This window comes from Mobula birostris, chromosome 13 (genome assembly GCF_030028105.1).
Source record: "Mobula birostris isolate sMobBir1 chromosome 13, sMobBir1.hap1, whole genome shotgun sequence".
NCBI lineage: Eukaryota > Metazoa > Chordata > Chondrichthyes > Myliobatiformes > Myliobatidae > Mobula > Mobula birostris.
In genome coordinates this window covers 52,511,804-52,526,013 of record NC_092382.1, presented here as the reverse complement: position 1 = coordinate 52,526,013, position 14,210 = coordinate 52,511,804, and the positions used below count along the sequence as shown (strand labels likewise).

At 43.9% G+C, this 14,210-nt stretch overlaps 1 protein-coding gene across 1 annotated transcript; it reads right to left on the bottom strand.

The window, feature by feature from the left end:
• Positions 1-2,894: 2,894 nt before the first annotated feature.
• On the bottom strand, positions 2,895-4,792 carry LOC140207612 (peptidyl-prolyl cis-trans isomerase-like). The gene has a single exon (XM_072276154.1). The coding sequence runs from the start codon at positions 4,768-4,770 to the stop codon at positions 4,267-4,269; it is 504 nt and encodes a 167-aa protein (XP_072132255.1). The 5' UTR covers positions 4,771-4,792; the 3' UTR covers positions 2,895-4,266.
• Between the last annotated feature and the right edge of the window lie 9,418 nt (positions 4,793-14,210).

The window sequence follows — 14,210 nt, the reverse complement described above, 5'->3', positions numbered from 1 at the left end:
TTAACAGGGGTGGAGGGGTACAGGAGCTGTCTGATAGATCGTTTTAATTGTTTTTTATAATCTCACAGATGGTGACTGAGGACGAAGCTTGTTGACGGAAGATACCCGGAGGCGAGCAGCTCAGACACGGGATCAGGAATTGAATTGAATTGACTTTATTTCTTACATCCATCAGGAGTAAAAATCTTTACATTACGACTCCATCTAAATGTGCAACGTGCAATCATAGTAATTTATAATAGTTTATAATAAATAAAACAGACAATGTAATATAGAGTACACTCAAATCAATGTGAGTTCATCAGCCTGACGGCCTGGTGGAAGAAGCTGTCCCGGAGCCTGTTGGTCCTGGCTTTTATGTTGCTGTACCGCTTCCCGTATGGTATCAGGAGAGTGACAGTGATGTGATTTCCTGTGTCACGGGTACAGACAGTCATCTCAAGTGAGGAGTTTGTGTGGAGATGCAGCTTCCCTGGAGATGGAGGAAAGAGGACACTTTGTAATGTTGTGAAGGGACCTGTCTCCACCACCACCTCGGGCAGTGTGTTCCAGATTTCAGCTACGCTCTGAGTGAAACATCACTTCCTCAGATCCCTCTAAACCTCTTCGTCCTCTGTTTAAATCTGTGCCCTCTGATCAGTGACACCTCTGTCCCAGGATCGTGGCCGACATGGGCATCAGTGAGGCCTTTGACAAGGTTCAGCATGGTAAGTTGCTGTGGAAAGTTAGATCACATGGGATCCAGGGAGAGCTGGCTAACTGGATGCACAGTTGTCTTGATGGTAGGAAGCAGAGAGTGATGGTGGGAGGCTGTTTATTGGACTCAAGGCCCGTGCCTAGTGATATTCCCCAGGGTTACACCCCATTGCTATCATTATTCATTGATATTTAATTTTATTTGCATTTACACAGTTTGTTGAATTCTATGCTCTACTTGATCTTTCACTGATCCTGTTACTATTCTATAGATTTGCTAAGTGTTCCTGTTGGATAAATGACCTCAGGGTTGTATGTGGTGACATATGTACTCTGATAATAAAATTCGTTTTGAACTTTGAACATTGCTACTTGTCATCTAAATCAATAATTTGGTTGAGAACTACAGGGTATGGATAGTAGGTTTGCAGCAAGTAAATTCAAACAAGTACCTTTTCTGAAAGATATTAAGTATAAACTCTCTGCTCTGTTTCCCTCTCCGCACTCGACCACCCCCTCCCCTTATTGCCTCCCTCTCTGCCCCGTCCGCCCTCTCAGCCCCACATTAGAGATAAGTTCAGTGTCGGCATTGACTAGAAGGGCCAAAGGGCCTGTTTCAGTGCAGCTGGGCTCTGTGACTCTAATAATATTCTGATTTGTAATTTCCACAGTCACTGCTTTGCTGCCAATGGCTGAACCCAGAAATTTACACAAACAAGAATTGAAAGACTCTTAGCTGGCTACAGAAAGCGTTTACAAGCTGTGATATTTGCTAAAGGGTGTGTTACTAAGTACTGACCATGCAGGGTGCCCAAACATTTGCGTCGGGCCCTTTTCCTTTTTTGTTATTTTCAAACTGTAAAAGATGGAAATAAAAAAGTAATCTTGCATAAGATATTAAAGAAATGTGTCATATTTAACTTCATGCCTTTTGGAAATCAGGTCATCTTTTACTCACTTAGCTATTCACAGTAACAGAAATTTTGACCAGGGGTGCCCAAACTTTTGCACGCCACTGTATATATCCTGTGCCTTCCGAATTGCTGCCAGAAATTACTGCCATTGCTGCTCTGTTTTCATCCTTGCCCATGTTCTTTTCAAATCAATTTTGACCAATTTTTCTTTCATGCCTCTCTAATTCTCTTTATTTCACATCTGACTTTAGCTTCTCCTTCTCTAATGTCAGGGTGAATTTGATCGTATTAAGATCACTTGCCCCTAAGGTTTCTTTGAACAAAAGTGACCTAATTAATTCCGGTTCATTACAACACCCAATCCAGAATAGCTGATCCCCAAGTGGTCTCAACCATGAACTGCTCTAAAAAAGCATCTTGTAGGCATTCGAGGAATTCCTCCTCTTGAGACCAACACCATCCTAATTTTCCTAATCACCTGCATGACAATCCCCCATGACTATTGTAACATTGCCCTTTTGGCACACATTTTCTAACTTCCATTGTAACTTGTGGACCACATACTTACTACTGTTTGGAGGTCTCTGTACAATTCCCATCAGGGATTTTTTTTTTTTTTTTTTTACATGTGCTGTTCCTTAATTCTATCCACAGATTCCACACATTCCAACCTTATGCCAACTCTTTCTACTGATTCTATTTACTATTTTACCAACACAGCCACACATCCCACCACCAGCTTGTTCTTTCAAGAAGCATGTAAGTATCTGGGAAACAAGTGGACGTGCAGATGCTAGAAATCTAGAGAACTACACACAAAGTGCTGAAGGATCTCAGCACGTCAGGCAGCATCTATGGATGGGAATCAACATTTCCAGCCAAGACCCTTCAGCGGGACTCTTGACACCCACGTATCTGGAATATCAACAAGCAAAGAAAATAGAAAGTAGTGCGAAATAGGGAGAACCTTTGTCAAAATTTAGTTCAAGACTTAAAAAAACCTGCCAAACAGAGCTCAATAGTTAACAAATACAACAAAGGCAATAAACACTTTCATCAATACCGACATTGACTTTTTTATATATAAAAATATCTTTGTCCCATTTCAATCAGTAAAATTAAGAAAGATCCAGAACTGAAATGACAGCTTTAGAAAAGACTATTTACACTCAGACTCAGTTAGATTAACACTACCTCGGACAGGAGGAGGAAGGGGAATAACACACATGGAAAAAAAATCACACAAGTCAGATAAAACTTCTAAGTATATATTTTCATCAAAAATGAACAGTATTCATTGCTCCATGTGTGTATATGCAATCGTGGTAAGAAATACAGACCAGAAAACTTAAATGAGAGGCTAACTCAGAAATGAATCATCACTATGGAAGAAAACATTAACCAGTGGAATGAGTACGACCCTCCATGGGAGAAATCCCAATGACCTGAGCAGACAAGATGTTGACAAGGTAGCATCGAGCACCTGACTGAGAGTTGGAGACCTCTTCCCAGAAACAGAGGGGTTCCTTGCAGAAATATAGGACAAGGTGGTCAACAATATGAAAAAAAATCGAAAATACATGAAATACAAACAAACAAGGCAATAAATACAGAAAATGCCGAGAGAAACCAGACACTATCCAACACATTCCAGGATCCTGCAGCAGTTTAACTCAATCTGATTACTTATGCAGGTACAATCAAGTGGCAAATATATTTCACCAAAATCTTGCTTTAACACACAAACTTATGAATGACAACCGTAACTTCATTAAGGCACTATAAATTCAGGCCTGATCCAGATAGGGACAGTATCTCACAATTTACATGATAATCAATACATTATTACAGATAGGATAATCTAAAATAACCGTCCAGATATATTATTACTGGAACAACTCCCTCAATAGATAAAATCATCCCAACACATACATGTTTCAGCGTTGGGACATCAATCTGATGGCCTGGTGGAAGAAGCTGTCCCGGAGCCTGTTGGTCCTGGCTTTTATGTTGCGGTACCGCTTCCCGGATGGTATCAGGAGAGTGACAGTGATGTGATTCCCTGTGTCACGGGTACAGACAGTCATCTCAAGTGAGGAGTTTGTGTGGAGATGCAGCTTCCCTGGAGATGGAGGAAAGAGGACACACCAACAGGTGGAACCAGCTGTGGGAAGACATGGTTTGTCAGGTCTGACGATGAGCTGAATGTACCATAACCTTGAGACTGAATCAGAAAACCATTCTGAGGGTATTTGAAATGTCAGAAGCAGGGGAGATGTGATCACATGTGCAGAGGGCAGGGGTTGTGTCTCCATCAGACCCTCAGTGAAATGGTTCAAGTTACAATGTGCAGGGCTGAAAGCACAGTGTTTGGGGCCGGATTTAGTCACTGATTCTGACACAGTGAGAGGGTTAGTTCTGCCGTAAGGAGGAAACATTAATGGAGAAAGAGACAGGAACTTCATCAATTCTACACGGGTCCCATTTATCAGCACTTGGCTCTTAGCCGACTGTATCTCAGCAGTTTCTTTCTTTTTTCTTTTCAAATCTTTTTATTATTATTATATTATTCAAAAATAATACGAGTACATCAAATTAAGCAACACAATGTCGAGAGGAAAAAAATTTAAACAGTACAATTCCAAATTCAAATACTTTAGGTCAACTGCCCACTCTCAGTGATTTTAACCGTGGCTTTTGGTGTTCCATTCACGGTGCCACATCTCTCCATCTTCTTTACCACATCCATTCCTTCTACCACAGATCCAAACACAACATGTTTCCCATCCAACCAGCTGCTCCCTGTGATGCATATGAAGAACTGGGAACCATTTGTATTTGGTCCAGCATTGGCCATGGACAGGATGCCTGGCCCCGTGTGCTTCAGCTGAAAATTCTCATCTATAAACTTCTCCCCATAGATGGACTTGCCTCCAGTGCCGTCATGTTTTGTGAAGTCGCCACCCTGGCACATGAAGCCAGGAATGATTCTGTGGAACGTTGAGCCTTTGTAACCGAAACCCTTCTCGCCTGTGCATAATGCACGGAAGTTTTCTGCAGTCTTTGGGACAATATCTGGTCTTAGCTCCATCACTAGGCGACCCTGGGGTTTATCCCGAATAGAGATGTCCATAAAAACCTTGGGGTTTTTGCCGGCCATGGTTCTGCAGTTTCCGAGGTCGGAGAAAAACGCAAGCGGCAAGCTGTACACTGCCTTTGTCACTGTGCGACGATGCAGCCAAAAAGCGGAGAAGCGATACCCACAACTGTCCGGACCTTTTCGGATCCTGCTAGTCTTCCCTCTATTAAGTTAGACCGACTGTCTACAGGACACCGATTTATCCTACTTCTCTCCAACGTTTGAAGTAGGTTTGGTGTAATTTCTCTCAATCTTTGACAGAAGTTGTCTTTTTCTCCCTCGTCGCGAAAGCTCTTTTGGAATATAGCTGATCGTGTAAAATAGCTGATATTTCACCAACCAAATGAGAGAGGCGGACCTGGTTTGTATGAATACTCCTCCTCTCAGCTGATAGTCCTGTCGAACTGTTCCGCCCGCCCTCTCTAGCGTCTGATGTCAGTGCAAGCACTCATTTAAGGAGGTATTTCTTAACTTACAGCAAAAGTCTGGAGGAAGAAACGCCCCACGAGAAGGGTGCACCATCTGTGGAGAATTCCCAAGGAAGTTAGGATGCTATATCTTTGAAATAATATACGTTGTAATGTGGATTAATTAATTGATGGTTTTTGAGGCTCATTGTAAAATTGGGAATGAGAAGGTACAGATTCTAAATAATGAAAGTAATAACAGATTGCAAAGGTCTGTAGGGAGAGAGAATTTTTTTATTTTTATCAGTGAAAAAGTACAGGACAAATTTGTATCTTTACAAATGAGTGGCATTTGTGGATGCATTGTGGATGCATTGGTTGTAATCTGAGGAGACCGGATGTATGTTCTCAAATTTGTTGAAAATATAAAGATAAGTGGCTTATCAGGTGATGCAGAGCACACAAGAGCCTGCAACGTGATGAGCACAGGTTAAGTGGATGAGCAGGAAAGTGGCCTTTGAAATATAATATAGAACAAAATATGAAGTTGCCTGCCTGCTCTGGAAAGAAGAAAGACAAACCTGATTGTTAAATAGAGAGGTGTTTAGAGAATGTTGCAGTGCAAACTCAATCTCTAGCACACAAAAAGGGTGTGTAGGTTAAACAAATATGCAGAAAGGCCAATGGAATTTTGGCCTTAATTGTAAGGGTTATGGAATACAAGGGTAAGGATATTTTGTAGCAACTTTATTGGGAGCTCGTGAGACAACACCTGGCGTTCTGTGTACAGTTTAGATCTCGTCTTTAATAAAGGACATACTTGAATCAGGGGATTCACATATGGGGGCGAGGGGTGAGCGTGTAGGGAACAATGAGAAGTGATCTTACTGAAGCAAGATTCTGAGGGTGTTGTCAGACAAGATGCTGAGACGATGTTTCTCCAAGTGAGGATATCGAGAAAATGGAATATAGTTTGAGTAATTGGTTTCCCATTGATCAGGAGATGAAGACGAATTTCTTCTGCAGGTTGTGATCCTTTGGAATTCTCCACGTTAAGAGTTATGGTACAGCCATAGAATATACAATATATTGTAGGCATATGAACTACTTGGAAATCTACAGGTGCAGAGGGAGAGTTGGAAAGTGGTGTTGAGGCCAAAACCAGATCAATAATGATCTTATTGCATGGGGAAGCAGGGATGAAGAGCCATTTGGCTCATGCTCTGTTTCTGATGCATTTAACTCAATGGATCATTCAGAAGTTTTGCAATGTACACAACTGTTTTGTATTTGATCATAGGGTACAATTGGCACGTTGGAGAATCCATCTACTTGGGCACCTGAGTGAAATGAGGCCTGGGATTTGGGATTAAATTTGAGCATGATGTAAAATGACATTATTTCAGACAATATTAATGATTTGCGAACTGATCCCAAGTTCAGCCTTTGATTAATGTGATCTGCCTTCCCACAGAGCCTGACGTGGGGATGCCCGAGGCAGATGCTGATGGGTTTTTCCAGCAGCTGATAGCAGGAGTGGTAAGTGCTCCTCATCATTTATCCCTTTGTTTTAAGTGAGTGTTTATGACGTGCAGCAGCAGTTTTCTCTATTTCGACGTGCATTACTGAGCATGATCATAGATGGATTGACCTGCCCATGTTTGCTCTCGAAGAGCTTTGTCTGCCAGAATTGAACTAGCACTATAACCAGCAGTAAGGAGGTTAACAGTGCTTTGTCCCAATTTTCAAATGAGATCAATTTTGGAGCTCACCATAGTTCCCTTTGACAGTAAAATGCTGTTCATGGATGGGTGACCTCCCAAAGCATCTTCAGAAGTTTCATCATTCTTCCAGGCCAGCCTTAATACTCAACTTTCATATCGGCACTGGAAGTCTAGTCTGCACCCAGATTAAGTCACAAAATATTCTCTGAACCGATTGTCCAGCAATTGTATCTGACTTATTAGTGTCACTAATTCTGCCAGAAATCTGTTCCATTTCTACGATTGATATTTTGTGGGCTTGGAGAATTAGAAAAAGATGTAAATTCAGAATACCTGATTTATATTTGTCTTTGCCTACTTTCAGGAATATCTTCACAGCAATGGAATTACACACAGGGACATCAAGCCAGAGACTCTGTTACTTGATGACCAAGGTATAAGGATGCAAATCTCTTCACTTTTATTGTGTAATAGACCAAAAATTGGGTATCGTTATGCCTTATTCACAGCATTTGAGACATTTAGACAATAGGTGCAGGAGTAGGCCATTCGGCCCTTCGAGCCAGCACCGCCATTCACTGTGATCATGGCTGATCATCCACGATCAGTACCCAGTTCCTGCCTTATCCCCATACCCTTTGATTCCACCATCTTTCAGAGCTCTATCCATCTCTTTCTTGAAAGCATCCAGAGACTTGGCCTCCACAGCCTTCTGGGGCAGAGCATTCCATACGTCCACCACTCTCTGGGTGGAAAAATTTTTCCTCAACTCTGTTCTAATTCTTAAACTGTGGCCTCTGGTTCTGGACTCACCCATCAGCGGGAACATGCTTCCTGCCTGCAGCGTGTCCAATCCCTTAATAATCTTATATGTTTCAATAAGATCCCCTCTCAGCCTTCTAAATTCCAGAGTATGCAAACCCAGCCGCTCCAATCTTTCAACATATGACAGTCCCGCCATCCAGGGAATTAACCTTGTGAACCTACGCTGCACTCCCTCAATAGCAAGAATGTCCTTCCTCAAATTGGAGACCAAAACTGCACACAGTACTCCAGGTGTGGTCTCACCAGGGCCCTGTAGAGCTGCAGAAGGACCTCTTTGCTCTTATACTCAATTCCCCTTGTTATGAAGGCCAGCATGCTATTAGCTTTTGTTAGTGCCTGCTGTACTTGCGTGCTTGCTCTCAGTGACTGATGTACAACAACACCTAGATCTCGTTGTGTTTCCCCTTTTCCTAACTTGACTCCATTTAGATAATAATCTGCCTTCCTTTTCTTACCACTAAAGTGTTTAACCTCACATTTATCCACATTAAGCTGCATCTGCCCTATCACCCAGCCTGTCCAAGTCACCCTGCATTCTCATAACATCCTCCTCACATTTCACACTGCCACCCAGCTTTGTGTCATCGGCAAATTTGCTAATGTTACTTTTAATTCCCTCATCTAAATTATTAATATATATTGTAAACAGCTGCGGTCCCAGCACTGAACCCTGTGGTACCCCACTGGTCACCGCCTGCCATTCCGAAAGGGACCCGTTAATCGCTACTTTGTTTTCTGTCAGCCAGCCAATTTTCAATTCATGTCAGTACTCTGCCCCCAATACCATGTGCCCTAATTTTGCCCACTAATCTCCTGTGTGGGACTTCATCAAAGGCTTTCTGAAAGTCCAGGTACACTACATCCACTTGTCTCCCTTGTCCATTTTCATAGTTACATCCTCAAAAAATTCCAGAAGATTAGTCAAGCACGATTTCCCCTTTGTAAATCCATGCTGACTCGGACCAACCTGTTACTACTATCCAGATGTGTTGTAATTTCATCTTTTATAGTTGACTCCAGCATCTTTTCCACCACCGAAATCAGACTAACCGGTCTATAGTTTCCTGTTTTCTCTCTTCCTCCCTTCTTGAAGAACGGGACAACATTAGCCACCCTCCAATCCACAGGAACTGATCCTGAATCTATAGAACATTGGAAAATGATTACCAATGCTTCCACGATTTCTAAAGCCACCTCCTTAAGTACCCTGGGATGCAGACCATCAGGTCCTGGGGACTTATCAGCTTTCAGACCCAACAGCCTGTCCAACATCATTTCTTGCCTAATATAAATTTCCTTCAATTCATCCATTACCCTAGTTCTTTTGGCCACTATTACATCTGGGAGATTGTTTGTGTCTTCCCTAGTGAAGACAGATCCAAAGTACCTGTTCAACTCATCTGCCATTCCCTTGTTCCCCATAATAAATTCACCCGCTTCTGTCTTCAAGGGCCCAATTTTGGTCTTAACTACTTTTTTTTTCCTTTTCACATACCTAAAGAAGCTTTTTACTATCCTCCTTTATATTCTTGGCTAGTTTACCTTATACCTCATTTTTTTCCTCCACATATTGCCTTTTTATTTACCTTCTGTTGCTCTTTAAACGTTTCCCAATCCTCCGGCTTCCCACTCGTCTTTGCTATGTTATACTTCTCTTTTATTTTTAGAACTATACTCAAGCCCTCAGCAACAATATTCGTACCAGTTGACAATAATGAAAAGCTGAATGGGTCTTGAGTCAGTGATCGTTTCTGTATCTTTGTTCTCTTTGCTCAGTGTGCAAAGCATTTCTAGCAACGTAACAGGCTGAGATGTGCACATTCTTCAATAACTGCAGTCATCCCCATGCTATCTGATGGTGAGCATTTGTTGGATACGGTTAAACAGTTTTGAGATCCATTAGCCCATGTGGGAGGAGGCTGCCCATCAAGCTTGAACATTTCCCCGCATGTCACCGAAACTTTGGAACTAGAGCTTTGGTCTTCAGAGCAACATCTGAATCAATGGGAGTGCTGCAGACCATGGGTCTATTTGTTCGATGTGTATGCTAAGGGAAGGTGGTAGGGGTTCCAGCTGAATTTATTTTTTTTCTCCCATTCCCCTGCAGTTTACCTCAAATTCATTTAATGGTGTTTTTGACCTCGGCAAGTCTGGTGATTGAACAGACCGTTTTGGTTCTGCAGTAAGAAGATTTTGGGCAGGGTTCAACCCTGGTTATTATTGAATGGTTTGTGATATTTGGGAAATGCCCATGGCTGTGTTGGGTGTGCGATGGTTTAAAGTAGTGGTCACCAACCTTTTTAAGCCCAAGATCCCCTACCTCGACCTAGTGAAAGGCAAGATCTACCTACTAAATCGTTTGGAGAAAAAACAGCTCAGATTGTACTTCCAATTTGTGGCCTTTTATTTGGGCGAATTGTATTTGAATTACATAAAATACTTTTTCGTGCTGAAATGCTTTACGCCAAAGAAGCAATTACCATTAATTTATATGGAAAAAAAAATTTGAGCGTTTCCAGACCCAAAAAAATAACCTAACAAATCATACCAAATAACACTTAAAACCTAAAATAACAGTAACATATAGTAAAAGCAGGAATGATATGATAAATACACAGCCTATATAAAGTAGAAATAATGTATGTACAGTGTAGTTTCACTGAACAGAATCGCCAAACACGATTTGTAGAAAAGAATCGCCACATACACGCATGCACACATCATGCACGCGCACAGAGGTGCCCCCGGCCGGCCGGTCGGCAAGAATATTGTCAATATTAAACCGGTCTGCGGTGCCAGAAAGGTTGGGGTCCCCTGCCTTTGACCACAGGGCCACCAAGCAGTGGTCAGCACGTAATGTCCTGCAAGCCCTGCGGGAGAAGGACGTGATGGACACAGTGGGGTGGTTCCCTGAGCAGACCGTCCAGTTCATCTGGCAAAATGCCTCATCGCCAGACCTCACCAACAGGCACCAGGACCTCGCCTGGCTGGCGGTGAGAGGGGCCCTCCCACTCAGAGCCCTCCTGTACGCCCGGGACGTCGTCTTCACACCCCATTGCCCATGGGAGGACTGCAATGAGGAGGAGTCTGTGAACCACATCTTGTACACTGAGTTCACAGAGAGGGTGTGGAGCAGGATGGAAGGGACGGTATTGAGACTCATGCCCAACAGCTGAGTAACCGAGGATCCCTGATTTATGGGCTGCTCTTGGGGATGCACAGGGAGACCAACATCCGGTGCTGCTGGCAGAACATCAACTCGGTGAAAGACGCTCTTTGGTCGGCCCAAAACTTGATGATCTACCAGCACATGGAGATGTCCGTGGGAGAATGCTGCCGACTGACACATTCTCGGCTGCAGGAGTACGTGCTGAGGGACGCACTGAAACTCGGTGCAACCACCGCAAGGGCCCGGTGGGGAAGGGCCACAGTTTAAGATTCGTCACCTGTGGGAGTGGGAGGGTCGGGTGGGCAGTGTACACCTCATCAGCAGTATGGATAGTTGAATCAACATCGTGTCACAGGAGTGGCTAGAAATGGAGAAAGGTATTGACTGTAATGGAACTTCGATAAAGGAATGAGAGTCAACGCCTGGCTTTTTATTGTAAATAAGTTTTATTTTTGACGAAGGTTTGAGAGTCAACGAATGATATATTGTAAACGTCTTTATTTTGAACAAAGACTGAAAGTCAATGCATGATTTATTGTAAATAACTATTGACTAAAGACTCAGTCAACAATTTTTTTTTGTAAATAACTTTATTTTGTAGTATTTCTGAATAAAGTACATTTTTGGAGAAATTTAGTGAAGTGTCTTCTGTGGCCGGAGCCTGATCCTTCACTGAGTGGTGGGAGGAGACCACTCGGCCCATTGGCGATTCCGGCTCCCCTGGGTGGGAAGGAGGGATCCCGGCAGAAGATGGGAGGGGGAGGACTTTATTGGAAGGATGAAGATGGTGAGAGAGGGGGCAGACAGGATGTTTGTTCCGGTGGGGGCAGGAGGGGTCATCTGTGGAAATGTCTGTGCCCACAGTGGTGGCGAGCAGTGGACTTCACCACATTGGGGGGCAAACACCGGCAGACTGTTGTCCTGCAAGCGGGGCCAATGGTCCGGGAAAAGTGACAATTATTTGTGTTTTGTTGAGATTGTACCGGGAATATGGTGTAAAATCCCGCTCCCCACACTAATACGGATTATACAGACCAAAGAACAAACTGCCGGAGGAACTCAGTGGGTCGGGCAGCATCTGTGGAGGGAAATGGACCGTCAACATTTCGGGCCGAGACCCTCCCTCTGGACTGAGAGTGGATGGGAAATAGTCAGAGAAGAGAGGTGAGGGGTGGGGATGGGGCAAGAGCTGGGGAGTGAGACGTGGATCCAGCTGAGGGGGCAGGTGGGAAGGTGGAAATAGTGACAGGGTTTGGAGGTGTTCTGTTCACTGTTCAGTCTGCTGGCTGGGCTCATTATCCAACCCCCGATGCAGTACAGGCCTTCCGCTTGTTGGACAATACACATGTTGCATTAAGATGCGCCTAACAAATTCTACATCTAAATCACTTACAGTCAGCAGGTCCCAGTTTATATTTGTCCGTTCGTTCGCCATGTGCTGTGTCACATGATGTAGGTGGTTGTGGCCTTTCCATGACTGATTGCTCAGCAATTTTTCTACTGCGGTGGTTTGCCATTGCTGCTTTCTGGGCAGTGTCTTTTCAAGATGTTGGGATTATCAGTACTCTTCAGAGACAGCCGTTGTCAGTACTGTTCAGAGACAGCCGTTATCAGTACTGGTCAGAGACAGCCATTATCAGTACTGCTCAGAGACAGCCGTTATCAGTACTCTTCAGAGACAGCCGTTATCAGTACTGGTCAGAGACAGCCGTTATCAGTACTCTTCAGAGACAGCCGTTATCAGTACTGGTCAGAGACAGCCGTTATCAGTACTCTTCAGAGACAGCCGTTATCAGTACTGGTCAGAGACAGCCGTTATCAGTACTCTTCAGAGACAGACTGCCCGGTGTCAGTGGACACATTAGCAGAACTTGTGACACGCGCTGGCTACTCATAAGATCCCATGGCTTCACATCACCCTGATCGGGGTGGCGGGAGGGGTTGTGCTAAGTAGGAGCAATGCCTCGCCCAAGGGTGACATACAGGTCAGTGGAGGGAGGAAGAACCATCAAATTCATCCTTCCAAAGAGAATCACTCTACACTTTTCCATGTTGAACCCCATCTGGCACTTTTCATCCCTGTTCCGCATCCTGTCGATGTCCTGTTGTAAGCTACGACAATCTTCTATATTAACCACAACTCTAGCAATCTCCATATCATCTGCAAACTTACAAATTCCACCCTTCCACTTCCTCAAACAAATCATCTATTTAAAAAACTAAAAACAGGGGATCACAGAACAGATCCCTGCACGTCACCACTGATCATACGCGTAATTATCATCTACCTTCTGCTGACAAAAGCCAATTCTGAATGCACCAGCTAGTTTCAAAGGACTCTGCCTCAGACAGCTGGGTTGTTGGAATGTGCCTCTGAAGCCTGACAGCAGACTAGCAAGTGAATGTTTGATAGAGCAGTCAGAAACCGGAGTTGCCAGCCTGAGTCAGGGCTTTGAGGCTCCAGAGAGAGAGAGATGGGGTCTGGAGTTTATAAGGAGGAAGAATAGGAATCAGACCAGCATAATCTGCCTACATATGAAAAATCAGAAACATTTGGAAACTGGTTGTTCGAAAAAATGTGGTAATTTCTGCAAATTACTGGTGGTAATCAACAGATCAGGCAGCAAATGTGGAGAGGAATAAATAAACAACGTTTAGACCGAGCCCCTTCAGCATGCCCAGACTGTGTACTTCTCTGCTTAGTTGCTGCCTGAACTGCAGAGTTCCTCCAGCATTTTATGTGGGAGCGTCCCTGTATTTCCAGCAACTGCAGAATCTCTTGTGTTTTATATCTGCATTTGCAAGAGGATTGTACTTTGGCATTCGATACACAGAATGCATGATTTTATGGGAACCGGCTTCTACGTTAAAACAGCTGCTGATTTTTCTCTACACACAAAAAAAAACAGAGGTATGGATTTGGAACCAGGGCTGGCAGTAATCTTTAATGGCACCGTGATTACCCATAAAGCCCTGTGTTAAAATATTCGCCGTCGCTGAAGCACCGATCAAATGCGGAGGCGTCAGGGTTGCGGACGGTCCCGAAAATCGCGCATGCGCGCAGTATACAAAAGACTTCAAACAATCGACTGCAGGTAAGAGCATTTCTCCGGGCGGTTTTCCAACACCTACTGAGGGTCAATTGCTGTCAGCTGCGGACTCCATGGCTAGCAATCCGGGCACAATCCTGCTCTCGTCCCTCTCTCTCAGCCCCACGATCCGTACACGGGTTCCGGGGAGCTTCCGGCTGATGAGGGAATGGGAACCGATGGATCTCTCAAGACATAGCTGAGCTCCAGCTTTCTAAATGCAAGGATTGGGAACTCGGAGAAAGGG

Bases quoted from the DNA above. Each gene is read 5' to 3' on its own strand.
- LOC140207612 (XM_072276154.1), bottom strand. From the start codon at position 4,770: ATGGCCGGCAAAAACCCCAAGGTTTTTATGGACATCTCTATTCGGGAT.